The sequence below is a fragment of the Tyto alba genome, unplaced genomic scaffold, assembly GCF_018691265.1.
Source record: "Tyto alba isolate M040663 unplaced genomic scaffold, T.alba_DEE_v4.0 Super-Scaffold_6, whole genome shotgun sequence".
Lineage (NCBI taxonomy): Eukaryota > Metazoa > Chordata > Aves > Strigiformes > Tytonidae > Tyto > Tyto alba.
In genome coordinates, this window is record NW_024881327.1 from 1,215,014 (window position 1) to 1,233,933 (window position 18,920).

At 40.9% G+C, this 18,920-nt stretch overlaps 1 protein-coding gene across 1 annotated transcript in view; it reads right to left on the reverse strand.

Moving 5' to 3' along the window:
- GALNTL6 (polypeptide N-acetylgalactosaminyltransferase like 6) overlaps positions 1–18,920 on the reverse strand; it is a 503,407-nt gene that overhangs the window by 7,127 nt on the left and 477,360 nt on the right. The window contains exons 9-11 of the mRNA XM_042808290.1: positions 17,068–17,289; positions 8,689–8,805; positions 1,600–1,749 (exon numbers count right to left, since the gene is read on the reverse strand). Coding sequence (XP_042664224.1) covers positions 1,600–1,749; positions 8,689–8,805; positions 17,068–17,289 — 489 coding nt within the window. The remainder of the gene's footprint in view (positions 1–1,599; positions 1,750–8,688; positions 8,806–17,067; positions 17,290–18,920) is intronic.

Below are 18,920 nucleotides of genomic sequence, written 5' to 3' on the forward strand. Positions count from 1 at the left end.
AACATATATAATTCTATTATTCCAATGCAGTTTTTTAATTTGAAGGTCTGTGCAAACTAATCAGCCTGCTGTCAGGTTGGTATTGCAGTCAAGACTATGTCAGTACTTCCATCATAACAAAATTTTGTGGTGCTTCTTGCTGAGATGGAAATGCCTGTCTTGCATTAAGAATTTTTATATGAGCCCTGTCAGCCCTCTAGAAATTAAAAATGAAGCTGTGCAGAGAATTTAATAGAACTCACACCGTATTTTTTTTCAAATGTCATTTCTTTTAGTCATCTGCTTTATTCTGTCCTCATCAAAGGTGATGAGCCTTACAGAGGGCAGCTCCAGACCTGCGTTTTGTCTTATGAACCAGCTACATTAAGCACCAATGAAGTGCTAAAGGTAAGAAAGCTTCTTCCTTGTAGCTTGGGTAGGCAAAAAGATAAATTGAAAGGGTTGTGAAGCAAGAAGGCATTACTATGGCATTATAAAGCCAGATATGCAGCAATACAGACATGACAATTTATATCCTCTAAGTATCTGGCCCATACATTCTAACTTTATTTCAGGTAATAACTCAATTTCAAAGGATTACACTTCTGGAAAATCTTGTGGTGGATCTCCAATTGCAACACAAATGGGGTAAAAAGGCATAGGCTAATAAGCAGTCACTCAGAAAAAGGGTCGGGGCAAACCTATTTTTAATGGGTCTCAATTAGTTTTCTACTATAGATAATTTCAAACTAGAAAGCAGTATTGAGGTTTATCAGGGAAAGACCAATTCCTGGCACTTTGGCTTCAGCTTAAGCAAAGCTGTGGGCAAGGCGTAGTGGCCAAAGAAAAGTGAAGGATGTGTGAAAGGAATCCTCAATGCTTCAGAGAAATGCATGTCCTGCATGGAATACAGAGTTTATTAGTGAAATATTTAATCGAGGCAACTTGATGATTAAGCATTTAGAAAACCTAACAACAATAATAATTACTTGGTAGCATTACCAGGACTTTTTGCCCTAAATGAGGCTCTGAGAGTTTCTAGCTTGACCTCCTGTTTCCAGTGATTTATAAAAATGGGCTGAAATTTAGCAGATCAAAGTTGTGTCTAAGCTGCTTATCTTTAATTTATAAACTCTTGCCTTCTTTGGGCTTACAGCACTGCTTTTAATGATGGTTTGTTTGTTTTTTTTTTTTTTTTTTTTTTTTGAGGGAGGTTTTTCTGTCACTTGTAATCTCTAAAAGGTAGTGAAAAAATAATATTTAACTCATGAGCAGCATTTCTTGCTGCTGTCACATTGGATGAAAATATTTCCAACAGTGCCTCTGTTAAAATGACACAAGCATCTTGAAGTGCCAGAATGGTAAAACACCTTTCAGGGAACAGATCCAACACAGACACCCTCTGAGCTGGATCAGATCCATTTTCATTTAAATTTGACCTAAATAGCTGAACGCTCAACAGGAACATGCTCTAGAGAGATTACCACAAAATTAAATTGGAATAAGGCGGGGCGGGATTTTAAAACAAAACTTCTCTGATGGGAAAACACAAGCCTGTGCTGAACTGAGTACAGGCTCAAGACAGTCTGAACCTCTGAGATGCCCCACAGTGACTCCAACCTTCCTGTAGCTCCAGTGCTGGTTCCCCTTCATCCCGTGACAGTCATACAGTGTGACAGGGCTACTGTGCGAAACGGCGTCGAAGCAGAACTTCCTGGTGTGAAGTGGCTCCCCGGGGCGGATGTCTTCCCTCCAACCAAATGTGAAGAGCTAGAAAAACAATCAGGCGGTATAACGGTACATTAATAGCAGGAAACGTTTAAAACCACACTCAAAGCTTGATGCCTATTTCCCTCCCCTGTGCAGCCCGGCTGCTGGCTATATGAGATCCTGCCGATGTACAATTTGGTGATGCCAACTGCCTTAATTAAAGTGCATCAGCGGTGGGGTGGAATATACCTCCAGAAGACACAATCCCTATGGCAGGGGAAGAAAAAAAACTTTGGTGACACAGTACTGTGGCGAGGAGAGAGGCTATTCTGTATTAGCCACCCCAGTTAAAGCAGCACTTGTACGCACTAGGACTACAGCTACCTGGGACTCAGAAAGTCTGCTGGTGCTGTTCCTCTAGCTCTCATTTAGGTCTGAAGAAGCTACCCGGAGAGATCTTCCTATCATAGCATCTTTCCCATGTTTAATGAACAGTTTCCTTCTGTTCACGTGGGACACTTAGCATATCCTCTCTCAACTGTCTTTTTTTCCCCCAAACAACATACGTTAAAAGATCGTCTTTTTACTGCAAAACCTGTGAGCTACAGGCAGCTTGTTAAAGTCCTTTCTCTTGCTGCCTGAGAGGAATTATGGTGGCTCACAGTTAACAGAGGAATTGTTCTCAATTAGACACCAGCTGTCTGAAATGATGCTGTGACACTGCAGCCCTTCAATCATCAGATGAAGGTGACAGGTCTGACAGCACCAAATTTAAAGATGCGGAGTGCATTTTCCTTTCCCATGGACCAATCCTTGAAGAAAACAGGTTGCAGGTTGTAAACAACCACCTAGAAGCTGCGCCTTCTTTTTTTTTTTTCCTTTTCTTTTTTTTTTTTCCTTTTCTTTTTTTTTTTTTCCTTTTCTTTTTTTTTTTTTTCCCTTTTCTTTTTTTTTTTTTTTTTTTTTTTTCTTTTTTTTTGGTGTCCATGCTGTTCTTCGGCTTTCTGTATGACTTTCGATTTTCCATAGGATAAACCGGAACATCACATTGAGAAGGGGAAGCTGTCTTTAAGTGAGCAGCCCTTGCTAGTGGGAACTGTTGTGCTGTGATGGTTCACGTGGAACTGCACGCAGGCTCGTTGTGCGGAGAAGCATCTCCCCATACTGTGCCCAGCCCGCGTCCAGCACCGCAGCTACCTCCTCTCAGCATCCTTTCGGTCCTTGTCTAGCGCCCTGCTCCCTGCAATGAGTGCGTTCCCTGAGGGAACCAGCACCTAGGAATGAAGCTCAGCCTCACGTGGGTCTGATCCTGAATACTTCTGGGGTGGTTCCCAGGTTTTAACCCTTTCATTGTGATAGCTATCTTCTTTCTGTGGTCTTCCTAAAAGATAAACCTTTTAAAAATGCTGCATTTTCAATGCTGTGCAATCTTCCAAATGCCACATTTGAGAGGCGTTACGGCTTCTGTTGGCCTGCAGGCACAAAATACTAGCATATATCTGAATATTTGACTTGTTGGTTGTGTGTCTTATTGTAAGCCCTTGTTCTCTCTCTTAGCTGCTGTCACTCCCTATTTACTTCCGTATTATAAGTTTTCTAGACAACATTTTCTTAATCTGCTCCTGTGTCCTGCTTATTTCTTCTTTCTTCCAGAGTGCATTTGACATTTATCTGCAGTAAAATGCAGTGGACAGCTTTAAATTCATTTTCAAAGCAATTTTTGCTTTTCAAAAGGTTATGTCTTTTTCCACTTTTCTTCATGTTTCTTGGAAGCAGCATCAAGGACTCCCTACAAAGATAACTTATCATTTCACAAGCAAAGACAGAAGTAAGATTTGGTACAGAAAAAAGCTACACTGCTGTTTCTTTAGGAAAAGAGAAGCCTGAGATAATTTTCCTTGAAGGAAAAACCAACAAAAGCCATTTTCTTTCTCTTACCCCTTACCTTTCTACAGCCAAGTAATAAACCTAGAGTTCAAAGCGATGAATAACAAACACCTAGAGAGGCGGTGTGGAACAGTGGTTCTGTGATATTCTCACTCCCATCACTACTACAAGAGAGAGAGATCCTCTTGCAGGACCTTCTTATCTTTCCCAGTGGGTGACTCTCCAAATTTCTCATTCTGTGCGTGACTGGTGAACTGAGGGGCCAATTCCTGCTGCTCTCTGGACCTTGGCTGGAGGACTACTACCCCACTGAATGCATCGGTACACTTGAAAGAGCTCAAGCTAGCCTTTAAATCAGATCATACTGATCCAGGCTATCCCTTTGCCCTTTCCACTCCTGTGTGGTTTCTGAAGACTGCCAGGGCCGTGTCCAGTTTGAAAGTCAAGATGTGGTAATAGATAGGGGGTTTTTATTCCCTTCCACTGAAAATGAGAATCTGTGTAATACTCAATCTCAATGTTTAGACTAGCATAGATTCTTTTTCCTCCTTCTTAGCCTCCTCTTTTGTAAAACAGTTTAATTTTTAAATCAACAAGTCTGTCTTCTCCCTAGTGATACTATTTTAAATTGAACCTTGTTATGGGCAGGAACTCGGTTTTAAGGACTAAGACAGAGAAGAAAAAAAAAATCCATCAGGAAAAAAGGCTATACTTCTCTATATACGCAATGAATATTAAGATCTTGTAATTACAGACAAAATTTGAAGACCTACAGTCCTTCCAATCTCATAATTCTAAGCCAGCCTCCCATTATACAGCAAATTATCTCTAGTTATCACTAAATCTGGCCAATATAAAAATTACCTCTCAACTGCATAACGTGCAACAATGCTGTATGTTACTAGCTGAAGTCCTCAGTACATAATGCTCTGCTTTGCCACCACCTGTCACTTTGGATTTTGTTCCTTTGACATAAGATGTGAGGAGCCACCTGCGTCACATTTTATGAGAAACAGACAAACCCTTTTGCACCCCTTCATTCATTCCTGTCTGCTTGGTGATTTGAAACAATGCTGCACCTAAACTTCCAGACACTTTATTAACAAACAGCAGGCTGGTTCTTCAACTGCTGCTCCCTGTTCCCTGCTGGACCCAAGAAACCCTGTGTCCTGGCTCAGCGGATGCTCACCCTCCTCCTCCTCTTTTCATACCACCGAACTGGTAAAACACAGCCCCACCCTCTGCATTTGCAACCGAGCAACCCCCTGGCCCTCAGGCTTTAGCTTTTCACCCAGCGTAGCCCTGTCACGCAGTAACTGGGGAAAATACAGCTTTCCAGTTTCATTTATAATTGGCACAGGGCCTGAAGAATGATTGCCCGACACAGACATTGGCTTGGGACTGTCTATAGGACAAAGGCTCTTTTGATACCATTAATGCTTTCCAGCCCGACAACGTTGCTCAATTACTCACTGCCTGGTTGGGGTCCGTCAGCTGGAGCTGTGCTTTGACTTGAGTGGACAACATGTGCCCTGCACAAAGATGAAACACCACGTTTCAGAACTGGGTTCTGACTTGAGCTATACCTCCGAGGGGAGAAGAAAGAGCTGAGCAGGCTGTATGGCTACTTGCTGGGCCGTGTTAGAGGTGATTCCTGCCCACCTACTCCCTGGCCAGGTTGGGGGGACTTGAGAAGAGAGAGTGATGCCTGTCATTTCCCTTTGCTGCTGGTTATCAGGCCAGGGGAGCCCCAGTTTCCCCTGCAGCCACAAGTTAGCTCTGGGAAGACAGAGGTGGGAGAACACCGTGCTGTGCCATTCTCTTGTCCTTTTCCTTCCCCTCTGGCTTTTAATCTTGAGGAAGTTTCCAGAAACCGCAGTGACATTTATCCTAGCTTCCCACCCTTCTCCTGTTCACCAGAAAGCCTGCAAGCGCCCCACGAGCCTTTTGTCTGCCGTTTGCCTGCCGGGACTCGTACAGCCCTGGGGTGGAAGGTCTCTCCTTCTTCCCCTGGGGGGCTGCTAAAGGGCTGCGCCCCCCCAGCACAGCTGCTGAGACTGTCAGCTTTTAATTCCTGCCCTGGTAACGTGACATGAATCAAGTGGCCCAACGGATCAAATCTCTGTCTAGCGGCAGCGCTGACGCCTGCTGCACTGGGCACATCGAGCTACTGTAGTTTGCCACTGAACTCTCTGTAAATTCATGCCAGAATTTACAAGACCACCTCAGTGTCAATCCATGCTATTTGAAATATGATAATAAAGTGCTTGATATTTTCAGTAATACCACTAGTTTCTACTGGCATGTGTAGAAATCACGTAGGCAACAAACTCAAGAAGATGGAAGCAAAAAAGAGGAGCTCTCTGAGGGTTGGTCAGATGTTCGGCAGTTGCTCCCAAACACTCTTTAACAAAGTTAATCTCCACAGTTTACTGTGGTGCAAGTGGAAAAATCCTATCCCTTCTCCTCAGGAGATGTTTCATTAGACTGTGGTCTTACATGCACTGCGGGTAACGTTCCTGACGGGGCAGCCTTTGAGATAGAGTACAGAGAGCTAGTCAAGAAATTTCCATCAAAATATACCAATATAAACCACAGTTTTGTGGGTAATTTTTCACCTCTATCAACTCTCACAAATATAGAAATAGATTGGGCTTGCCAAATTGGAACTTGATATTTTGCCTTGCAGGTTCCTGGGGGGCTACAGGACATGGAGGCCTTGGCTATGGCGGGAGTAGTGGAAGCCCAGGTGCTAACCCAGTGCGTGTAGTCCCTCCACTATGAGCTGAGGGAAAATGCAGGAAAAAGGGGGGAAAGGATGCCATCTTATTTCTGAAAGAACCCCCCCCAAGTCCTGCACCACTAAAATGTTTTGGCCTTCTAAAATGAAAAATTTTCAAAATTTCTCTTCTAGAAGAAAACTGGAAGTTCTCATTTGGATTAAATATTTTGCACATACTGAAATTTCCTATGGGATAGAAATTCCAAGTTTCAGCCAGGTCTACCACCTCGTTCACCTAATCTTTATAAGATTCGGTAATTCCTTTCCTTCTCTGCTGCTATCTTTACAATCTGCACCTTGCACAAACTCACCCTTGCAATCTATCTTCTTAAAAGACTCTTGAGCATTTCTCGCGTGATTGCTTGGATTTTGATCGACAGGTGGGTAACTATCAGTAACCAAAGGGATATTCCATCCCGCATGACGTGCTCGGTCTTGCTCTCTACATAAACTAACGGGAAAGCTGGCGGGGGGGGGGCTGCTGGTCGGGCACTGGCTGGGCATCAGTTGGTGGGTGGCGAGCAATCGCATTGTGCATCACTTGTTTTGCATATGATTAGTATTTATTATTACTATGACTACTACTACTACTACTATTTTCCCTTCCTTTTCCGTCCAATTAAACCTCCCATGCAGGGCGCCGGCACCCGCGGGGGCGCCCACGGGAGGAACCGGGTGGGCCGGCCCGGCGTGGGTCTTGGCAGAGCCCTCCCAGCGCAGCCCGGCGCGGCCGCGGGGTTTGTGCGCCGGCCCCGCTCCGGCCTGGCAGAAGGAAGTGGCCCTGCTGGAGGCTGCCAAGGTCTGGTTGTGCCAGCCGAGGAGCTGGTCGGTTGAGCTCCTTTTCGTGCTAGTTTAAGGCTATTTATTTTCACGAAGTCACTTTTCGTCATCAGTGTAGAATGGGCGCTTTACATCGAGGCTGATCCCAAACGTTGCAACGCACTGGGCTACACCGAAACACGGATTCTCCTCATCCTTCTCCCTTTGAGTCCCTTCCCCTTCCTCACAAGAAATTACTCCTTCAAAGGATATTTCAAGTCTCCCTTTCCTCTTTTTTCCCTGCTATATATATATATATATATATTTTTTTTTTTTTTTTTTCTCTCACCTTTTCATCCAGTTTTCTCCCCTCCTTTCTCTCATCTCTGGCAGTCTCAGGACTCCTTCCCTTCTTGAGGAGGGGTTGGACCTCTGCAGGTTTGCAGATTTTAAAGCCAGAGGGCACTGTGGTGATCTAGTCTGGACCATACAACTTCCTTCAATTAATTGTTTGAAACACTGGATGTCTTTCATAAACAAAAATGAATTCTATTTATCCAGTCTTGGCATCCTATCACTGCGCTGTATCTTTGGTAGCTATGTGAAGAAGTCTTCTTTCAGCAACTTCCTTTTTCCCATGTTGGCACTTACCTAAATTGTGATCATCCTTCAGATTCTCCGTTTCATTCACTTTCACCCCTCCCCCTGCATTTCTCAGTATCCTCGGAGAATGATTTTTTGACCTCAGCACTTCAAATACCCCGCAGAAGTCCTCTCTCCTGAGCTTTTAGAATTTTATGAAGTGCCATGTGCAACTGCCAGGTCAATTTTTCTCCTCAGTATTGAGAATATTTTCTAATCTGGGACCTTCCCCCGTGAAAGGCATGTTCGCTAAAATTGCTAATAAATGGTTAGGTTGTATGTTTCATCCAGATTCTCTTTGCTCACATTGGCCAGACCCACAGCCTGTGGGTCATGATCCCTTTCCTATGGCACTCACAGCAATGATGAGTACAAATTAGAGCTCTTTTCCTCCGTACTCCTGAGAGCTAATATTTTTCTACCTAACCAGCCTAGATAAAAGCTTTTTTTGATTCTTTATCATCTCTTGTCTTCGTGAAACCCTTTCTTTCTAGCTTTTACCCATTTATCTTGCTTATGCTTCAGATTCATTTAAAGTACAATCACTTATTGAGATGAAAGCACAGAAGCAGAAAACCACTAGAGCTTTACAAGCCCAGGGACTATATTTAAAATATTTTCAGGTAACTGAACTGAAATCAACATGTTTTCATGACACAGTGGGGGAGAATGGGTCACCAAAAAGCTCTCTGGGCATTGCAATTCCTTTTGGAAATGAAGACAAATATACAGCCCAGGTAGTGGTTGGAATTTCAGAGGTTATGTTAGAGAGTACTTTGAAAAAGCCATTAAGGTCAGCATTCATTCACAAATTATTTCTACACCCTGCTTTGCTTTACGAAAAGGAGAAGCCCTCAGAGAAATGTTTGGAAACTGTAAAAGAGAAGCAACAATTTTACCCTGCTTTTCTCTTTCCACCATTAAAATACCTGTTCGTGTGACCAGGTCCGTTCCGAGCCATCCTTCACGCAGACGTCTAGCCTCAGCTCAGTCCCCGTGGCTCCGTGTTTACTGTCCACACAGAGGTTGGCTGCCACGTTTCGAATCTGCAAAACCAAGCAGCAACATTTCACATTAAACCAGGTGACAGAATAGAGCTTCCAACATCAGGGGGCTAGGAGTTTAACTCTGAAGGGCTTGAGACTGACCATTAGCTACATAAAACTGATGGGAACTACTTTTTACAGGGTGGAGAGCTGTGTGCTGGAATGAACTATTCTCTTCGGGATCAGCTTTAGAATCAGCAAAGTTTGAAATGTTCTGCTTAACGAAGGAAAGGTAGGTCTGTATGAAATATTTTCATGCAAAGAAACTAAGAGAAAAAAAGTCCAAGAAGTTCAAAGCTTGGTCTGACTGCTTCTCCGTCCTACCAGAGCAAGAGAGATCAACTGTATTAAGAGGAAATAATTTCTGAATGAGTCTCTCACAGGCTTTGGAACAATATTTTGTAAAAACTCTTCTTACTTTGTTCTTACAAACTTATTCTTACTTTGACACAATAACACCGTTGTAGGTCAGGTCACACACTAGTGCCCAGAGTACATAAAATTAAAAAGTACTTAACAAATCTGTACTCAAACTATGCTTGCTCATGAAGGTTCCTTGTGCTGACAGCATGCCTTCTGCAAACATTCTGCAGTGTAACTTATTCTGAAAAGGAAACTTTCATTTTTGAGACAGAAGCAACTGAGTAATAATTACTCTGTGACTATCAGTCATACCAGTTATGTACCACTGCTGCCATGTATATTTTTTTGAAAGACTGGGCTGAAAAGGCTTAGGTTGCTCATGGCCACCAGAAAGAGTAAAATCCCAAGTTCATTTTGCAAATATATGGACATTTCTCCTTGAGTACCTTAGTTGGGCTATTTAAAAATCCTTTAGACACCTCCAGAAAGAAGATTTCTTAAAGAAGCCCCAGTCAATGAGATACACAGAAACTGAGTAATTAAAGTGCACATACATGCGTGGAAACATGCACCAATTCTATAGGTATGATATATAGAAAACAGGTGCTTATTTTGGCATTCTGGACACTACTTTGGTCCTTATTTAAAAAAAAAGAAAAAGCTAGATGCCAAATGGAAATACAGTTGACATTTGTATTTTTCCATGGAAAAAGTTTTAGAAGTCACTGTTGTTGCCATATTATGTAAGACAAATGAAAACATCACCACCGCGTACCTCATACACATCCAAAGGATGGAAAACTCAGCACAGCACAAAACATTGCAAGGAGGAGCAATCCTCATGCTTGCAAGACACATGGGAGAGATACTCTGTTTTTTTTCTGATTCTGGAGGACTGGAATTGAGTCTGTTCACCACGATCTGAGAAAGGTTTAGATAGATGGGAAAGCAACAGGAAGTGGATGAAATGTAAAAAATGTCACCTTCAGGAAAGGTTTCAGGAGCTGCGCTTGTTTAGCCTAGAGAAGAGCAGATTGGCCAAATGATGGGGGGGCATCAGTTTGAGTGATTGGCTCCGAGAACCTTTGAGCCTTTACCAGAGCTCAGAGAATTACTCTTCTGAAACTTGGACAAGCCCAGTTCTAGTTTGTTTTTGTTTGTTTGTTTGTTTGTTGTTTTGTTTGTTTGTTTGTTTGTTTGTGTTGTTTTGTTTTTTTTTCAAGACAATAAAAATTGCTATGGATGAGGTAGAACACTAGCATTTCATACACATAACCAGACGCAGAAATCTAGCACTGAGAAGTCCCACAGTACAAAGGGTCACGTTAACTGAAAAAAAGGATGAAAGGTAATTGGTTCTCAACAACCCTGCCTTCATTTTCATATCATGCAGCAATAAATACAGGAAAGAATAAGGAGAATAGATTTTAATTTTATGTTTTTAAAGTTTCATGTGAAATACCTACTCCAAATATATTATTTTCAAGAGTGCACTTAAATTTACAATGCATAAATAAAGATTACTGGCCTAATACAAAATTAAATGATACATCAGTTCTGTTCTTAGAGCATGCGAGCTAATTAAAATGGAGCTGCTAACAACTGTCATTGATAACTGGGGTATATTTATGTGAATCAGAATTGTGAAATGACAGTGAATACACTCCATGTCCAATGAATGCTTATTGGATTAAAGGGTGTTCATAATTTTGTCTCGATGGCATCGTTCCAGCCCATTCTCAGCCATTTGGACTATGAGGCAAATGTGTTCAACGCATTTCTGGAAAAGGTTTGAGCTGAAGCTACTTTTAGTTCCTTCACTGCTGAAATCTGTCTCCCCTGTTCTTTATTTTCTCTCCTCTTCCCTCTACTGCTGAAAGGTTTCCCTGAGTTAGTGTGTTGCAGCTTACATGTTAGCTCATCCTTTTTTTGTTGTTGTTTTATCCTTCCTTTCAACTGCAGAGGGGTCACGGTTTGTTTTTCATTTTCGTTTTGTAATACAGGCATTTCAGTCAAGTCTGTGCTTTTGTTCTCCGGCATTTCTGTGTGGCCTTGGCAGTTGCTGGAAATTGAACTGAGCCATCGTGCTGCTGCCAGAGCCACGGGGAACGTTCTGCCGAGCACCAGCACCACACAGCCTGCAAATCCCCTAAGATGCTTTCATGGACAAAGGAGGGAAGGCAGAAGCACAGCAAGGAGAGGCTTTTTTCTCATTTATACATCAATATGAATTTGAACTGCCTCGTCTCCAGTCACACAGCACAATGGATTTCAAATTTTTGAGGTTATGAGTTACAACTCACAAAGAAATAGCTAGTGATCTTAATACACTCACATTTCAAACATTTATATTTATGCAATTGTAGAGAGTGGGCATGAACAGGAGACAGATTTTATCACCCATGCAGGCAGGGCACTGAGTTGCTACATGCAAAGCTTATCTGCTCAATCTTAAATGCTATCATTTGTACACATAGATAAGCATATGGGAAAAGCATGTTCTCGAGGAGTCTGTATGGACTAACCAGGATGGTTAGCAGTGATCTTAAAGGCTGTTTCAGAATTAAACACATTCCAAAAGAAGCATAGGACACTATTTGTAAGTCATTATGTATATTTAGTCCTTGAAATGCCATCTAATGCATGTTGGGACATAGATGTTAAGACTACTGGCCCTGTAGTCCTTATAGAGAACAGATGAGGCAAGAAGGCACAGAGAATACAAACTCAAAGGGGTCTATTTGCCCCCTCCTCTACACTGGAGGTGTCTGAGCAAGGATGTACAGGCTTCTCAGTGCTGCACCAACACTCGGGAAGCAAAGACGTGTCACCCAAGTGGGATTTCTGCTGCTGTAGTGTCTGACTTCTGTGCTTTAAATGAGGTAGCAAGCCATAAGGAGAAATCACTGGGTAAGCCTAGATAGAGTAATCCTTGAGTTTTGTCAAAAGCAGTGAACTTACATTAAAACTACAACTTGCTTTCTCTATGTTAGCTGGCCTGTGTTCAAAAGTATTTTCCAGAGTAGGCCAGGCCTTGAGAAACAAGTAGTTTATCTCACTGGCACTGTGATGGGGAAAGAGGAATGCGATGTAATATAGGAGCTGGAGCATTGGAGGACAGAAGGCCTGAAAGCCTAGACCTTAGGTTTGAAGAAGGCACTGTTACCTCTTGACATCTGAAGCTGCTGATTTGATAGAGAGGTATTCAAGGCAAAAAAAGAGAAAAGATCTTTTTGGACACCTATCAAAAAAAGAAAGAAAAATAAAAAAGAAAATCAGGGGTTCCCAAACATTTTTTACATATTGTAGAATATATGGTCTCCCAGATAACTTGATCTCTGGTTAAATTAATGTTGGAGTTTTGCAGAAAGCCAGCAGTTATATGATTTAATAAGCTCCCCATGGGAGGGGCAGATTAAGACGGTCTAGCACTACACTCTCAAAAACATAGTATTTGTCATTAGTGCGCAATCCTGGAATGGAAACTGAAAAGCGATGGATGTGTCGATTACCATGATAATCTTCTTGTCAGAAAAGCAACAGTCTCCTGAGGAAAAGGAAGAGTTGCCGGCCATTAATACAACCTGCTAGGATTAATTTTGAGATTTTTGAACGTTTTGGCAGGAGCTGTGTAATGGACAACTAGCATGCTCCGTGTTAAATGGAGAAAAAAACAAGACAACCTCCCTCAACCCCCTATACTTTAACGCAAAGTGAATTTCCCCCTTCTTTTTAAGGGAATCTATCTGAGGCTGAAAAAGAAATTACAGGGGGAAATTAAAACTTTGTAGGGTCCAGTGGTTATATTGACCATTATTCTTTGATAATTCTAAAGCTCTACAACTTTGTTCACAGGCAAATGAGTTCCTGTGAGATTTGCTGTTGAGGTAGTGGATGATGCCCTGGCTTCTGCAGCCTTGCCCAGCTTGCACAAGGGCCAGGCTGTCACCCAGGGACACTTCAGCCTCCCTGGTGGCAGAGAGGGGTGAGCCAGAGAGGGAGAGGTACTCCCTCCCAGGGGTCCTGGGGGCTACCCTGCATGCTCATCACAGCATGAAACCGTCTGCGCCAAAAGCAAAAAGTGGGAAAGCATAGAAATCTAAATACAACTCTCTGTTCAATATGGTCATCTGTTAGAACAAAGAATGTGGAGTTGGTGCTGGGACTATCCTTAGGGCGCCCCTATACAGCAACAAGAGAGGCACCTTGGTGCTATCACTTTATATAATAATTATCATACATCTGACTTAATGCCTCAAATAAGAAAGTGGCTGTAGCTCTTAGAAGGTACTAGTAATGTTCATTTATGCTGCTTTTTTCTTTGAACAGCACTTAAAGCCAGTTTTAGTGCACTGCTTACATTTTCAGATAACCCTAGGGCCATCAATGTCTACAGATCAGATATAAAAAAATGAACCACCTTTCCTGTCAACCAATACATAGTAATTTAAAAGTATTTATCCTTTGTGTGAGCCATAAAAAGGAAAAGTCGAAGTTAAAAGAAGTCAAGTACTGCCAAAGACCTCACTGAAGAAACAGGGGACTCCGTTATTCAGTGTGACACTGATCCCGATGAAAGCATTCGAACAGCCCAGCTGTGCAGCACTTGGTCTGTGCAGGGTGGGGGAATAGCTGGTTATATCGCTTTTGTACAACAGACGTGTGACACTTGGTGGGCTGAGATTGGCTCATTAAGGGTATGAGGATGATACTTTAAAAAAAGAAAGTAATCAAAAGTGAAGTTAGTGAGTTCTTAGGCTTTAATCTTTTTTCAAATGTGCTACTTGACTTAACTTCGTGGGTGACATTTTCATGTCAGTGCTATAAAATCCAGAAATTCAGGACTGAGAAAGGAGTATTTTCAGGTCCTACAGCTTAGCACTGCTGCAGTGATTGAAAGACTTGCTGTGTATTAAATCACTGAATAACAAGTTTAGGTAACAGCAAATGGAACCAAGCTTAAATATTTACCTTTTGACTGAGTAAAACTTTTTTTTTTTTTCATATCATCTTGACTATAGGACTCATCAAGTCTAAAATAAATGCCAATGGCTGACAGTATATGATTGATTTACTGTAAAATGTGTTTTCAAAGATATTGTTGGAAGCTGTGATATCCGCACAATATATTCATGCTGAATAACAGTTTGTAGATTCATGAGTACCTCCTAAGACAACATTTGGTGTCCAAATTTCACCTAATGCAGCTATTGTTTTAACTTGCTTCAACAGGATTTTGAATACACATTACAAATAATTTATTCTAGTTTAGAAAGAGAATGGGATGGGTATTACTGTTTTTCAACTGGTAGCATACTTCCCAATATATTTGAAAGGATAAGAACAAAATCTAACTGAAAACTTTCCTTTTTTCCACAGTGGGAGAGAAAAGAGTACAGTTATCCCACCCAAACACAGAACTGACAGTCTCACTAACCTTAATCTGTCTGGATTTGCTGTTACATTGCTTTACGGCACATATTTCAGATGCTACAAGGCAGAACAGAGCATCAAGGGAATGTGCACCCTGCCAGCTAAAAAGGACAAAAGGCACAAACACGCAAGAAAAGATAAGGCCATGACAAGTGTAGCGAAGATTGTTTTTTGTTTTTCAAATTTCCTTCTTTTCATCATAAACAGATGAAATGTAAGAGTCAGATTTTAAATACATGTGTTTGTAAAAAAAGAGGAGTTGTGCAGAGGCTGTTTATGAGATGTCTGCTTTCACGCCACAAGCTTTTACTAGCAAGATATCAAAATACTGGAGCCAAAAATTGTCTGAGTACTTCATTGTTTATTCTTTCTCAGACTGTTATAGGCAAGCAGATGTAAAGTCTTTCCAAGTGGAAGCAGAAAGGGTACTAAATGACAGTCAGTCTTGGCACAGGCTTTTGGTGTGTATAATCAGCAAGGTTTCCAGAGCTGCTTGATTCTTACAAAGCAATAACACACAGTCTGTTTTCCTTTTTCAGTTTCTAATTATGACAGCTATTGACCTTCAAGTTTGTTCAAGTTCCTTGCAAGTGCCAACAAATTAATTAAAACTTCACAGGAATGTGTCAGTCTCAGGAAAAAAATAGAGTAGTAGGGATGAAACTTCTTGCTATTTTAGAGAAAGTACATTTTAGAGGAAAAAGAAAGCCCTTGGTCTTCACTTCCTTCCTAAGAACTCAACAATTGCTTTTAAGGTACAGATTTGATACCACTGCTATGGTCTTTGATTCACTTTTTAAAAGTCTTGCTTTTATGCACAGTATGTTAATATTGCTGTGAAAAGAATGAATACCTGAATCGCATTCTCTTCCACTTAGACCCTCCGATTGAGTTAAGGATGTTCTCAGCTGGCCAGAGAAATTACATGTCCCATCATCACAGCCCTCCAAGGACACACGTGTATACATGTGGAAGATGGTGAAGGAAGATCATAGAAGCGGTCACAGCACCCTGATCTAGCCTGACTTCTGCTGATAACCTCCTTACCTCTTGGTATACATTAATACCATAAAGTGTGAGCAGCAGCATCAAAGATAGAAGAAACTTAATAACAAAGGAATTAATTATTGCCAAGAAGTAGCAAACACTAAGACATATAAATTGAAGTTCCTTTGAACATTTGTAACTGGTAGCTTATAAAGAAGAATTAAGGACTTCTACTACCACAGAAAGTTAATTTTAAAATCTCACAATGAGGTAATTTGCTTTTTAAAAAACAAATTCTGAAGAGTAGTAGAGGCACTTGTGTTTAGAAATCCCCTGCATTGTCCAGCCTTGACCACTGGGAATATGCAGAAGTGTGAGGGATTTTACCAAATGTTTTGGTCAAAATTTCAACTTCATCCTTTGGTTTCAAATATAAAAGTTAATTGCCTGAGAGCTCCAAGAACACCTCCAGGAAATCAGAGAAGACCAGAGCTCACAATACATATATTCTTATGGTTTTTATAAAAGTAGCACAATACACTGAAAGAGCAAAGTCTTCTTTAGAAATCTTAACAAATCGACAGGGCGAAGTACTCTGCATGCCACCTTTCCATGGAGTGAATCCGATGTAGTTCCTAGGGCTAAAAGGCCACTGCAATTTTTCAGTGCAGCTATGGAAGTAATTTCCTGTCACTGCACTCTTTGTGTTTTTATTTCTTCTACACAGAACAAATTGTCAAAGCAAGGTGTGCTACCGCTCTGCTCTTCAAAGAGGTCTGAATGCAGAACATTTCTGATCACGGGTGGAGAGTTCCAGCAGGATGTTTGCTCACTCCCTGCTCTGGAGTGATGCTTGGATATAGGCTTCTCTTTGGTGCCTTCTCCTTCCCTCATCCCCCAAACGAGAAATTGCATTTGTCTGCTACTAGTACTCAGTCATGACAGCACCTACACAATGCAGATCACAAGCTAGGTAAAGCCAGGCTTTTTAAAAGAAAAGGATCCAGGCTTCACTTGTCACAGCTGCACATGTGAGCAAAACAAAGCAAACCTAACTCCACCTGCATACAATTGTCCTTGTAAGAACAGCAGGAAGTATATAAGTGGATATGCAAAAAAAAAAAAAAAAATGTTGACTTCAGACCTCCTTTTTACTAAGGTGATTCTCAGCATCTAAAATCATCTTGTGACATGCAATAATGAGTGCTACATACTCTTTTCCACATTCTTGTCCTCATCGTGCATGTGTCTTATGGCCTGGACACGCAGATTTGTAATAAATTATAAAAGGGACAGCAATAGTTCTAAGACATGACAGTTTCTCATTTTAATGGCTAGTTCAGGGATTGTTCCAATCACTGTGAGCTCCCTTAATAACACTACTTATTATAGGAGCTAAACCTCATTTCATAATTTTAATTTCCTGCAATGTAAAATGTTAGACTCATTTAAGTTTGATCTGATTTGTGTATTCCTCACCTCTCCCCAAGCAGCAGGTGGAGGCTCCACAGGAGGGTAATATTTGGGAACATCCCAAGCCACTGCAGCCATGAACCACTTGAAATCTTTACATTTAAGGTGCTTGCGAAGTTCCTTCTGGGCAGAGATATCACCAGTTGAGAGATGTCTGTACTCAGGCCGTCGCTGGTAAATGTATTCTGCAAACTCATCCATCCATGTCTCTGCCACGCGCTTCAGGTTCTGTGCAGCAGAAAAAAGCAATCATTAATTTCCTCATGCCTTGAGTGAATGGTATTTCTAATGGTGAGAATAAAACAAAAAAAAATTATTCAGTAGTCCGCAGAACTTTTAAGCTTAGCTGGACAAATTTCTCAGTCTTAAAACATGGAAAAATAGCAGTAAAGGTATCCTATCTTCATTACAGTGTTGAGCAAGCACTATAGAGTATTAAGTACCCTGCTTTCCTGCTGACTGTAAGATTTGGTGTTATGTCTGTTGAAGACATTCAGGAAAAATCCTGAATACATGAGACTGAAGAGATATATTTTATTGTTATTTAACATCATCGAGTCTAAATAGTCCAGGGGAAAATTTTTCTAAGTTTTTGTTTGTTTTTAAAATTTCTCCTGCAACTCAATCCACACAAATTTATATGCAGATATTGTAGCAGAGTACAGGCTTAGTCTATTTTGTATTTCCACAGCTGCCCAACAACCTCTTATCCCACCAACAAAGCAACATCTCACTGGATGACACTGAGACACTGGGGTGTTCTTACTGCTTTGTTTGTAAAAACAAGATCATCAAGTTTTGTAATATCCTTTTTATAGAACACTAACTGCAAAATGCTGAGATTTGCTCTGTAATAAGCTGGAGGACAATATACATCTGATTATCATCAACATAAGGTAATGTTTCTTCTCAGAACATTTTCTGTGTCTAAGTAAGTCTGATTTGTACTCTTGATTTGCTTTCAAGATTAATTTGAAAATTCCTTTCCTGAATTTTATTAATCCATGCAAACTAAATGTCTCTGAACTAATAAGGCTTATCTGAATACAAAGACAGAAAGACACAGAACAAATTAAGTACTTTTAGCTGACACTGCAAGATAAGTTCTTTCTTCCTATGAAGAAAATATGTTAAAACCTGCAGGGATAAAGCAAGTAAAATTAAAGCAGAAGAATTAACAGCACTTATATCACTGTCCAAAAATGGCTCGTGCCCCACATAAGGGCACTTTTGTTGTAATTTCACGAAAACCTAAATTATAATAATTTAGGATTCAAGAATACAGGAACTGGGTAGGACAAAGAAAAACAGCAAATTCAAGAACAACGTGTAAATGACAGTCCCACCTTTTTGGTAGAAAACCTGTAACACAGGAATCTCCTGACGAGTAAAAATACCATGTGATGAGACTTTGTAGATGAGGCCAAAATATGATTAAGCACATTAAACTAAGAAGCCAAAATAATGAAAATAGGTGTGACCTTTCTAGCATATTTTCCACTGTAATGCTGTACACCTCATTTACTACAATGCAAATGCAGTTTAAGACTGTTCTAGAGACCATCATACTACTTTTTGCAGTCACTTTATTGGATAGTGCTATTTTCATATTAAAATACCATACTGCAAATAGAACCATACAGTAAAAGTACAGTTACAAAAATTATCTTAAGAAAGAAAAATTCAGAGTAACTGCAGCAGTGACTTACCCCATTGATATTAAGAGTAGCCTGTGCTGGAGTTTTCTTTTTAGGTATTTGGCTGCTTTAGATGACTGTAACTGAATAAAACAGGAGTCCAGCAGAAATCTTGATATAATATCTGATCACTAGCTCAAAATTCTCATTCACCAGTCAAAA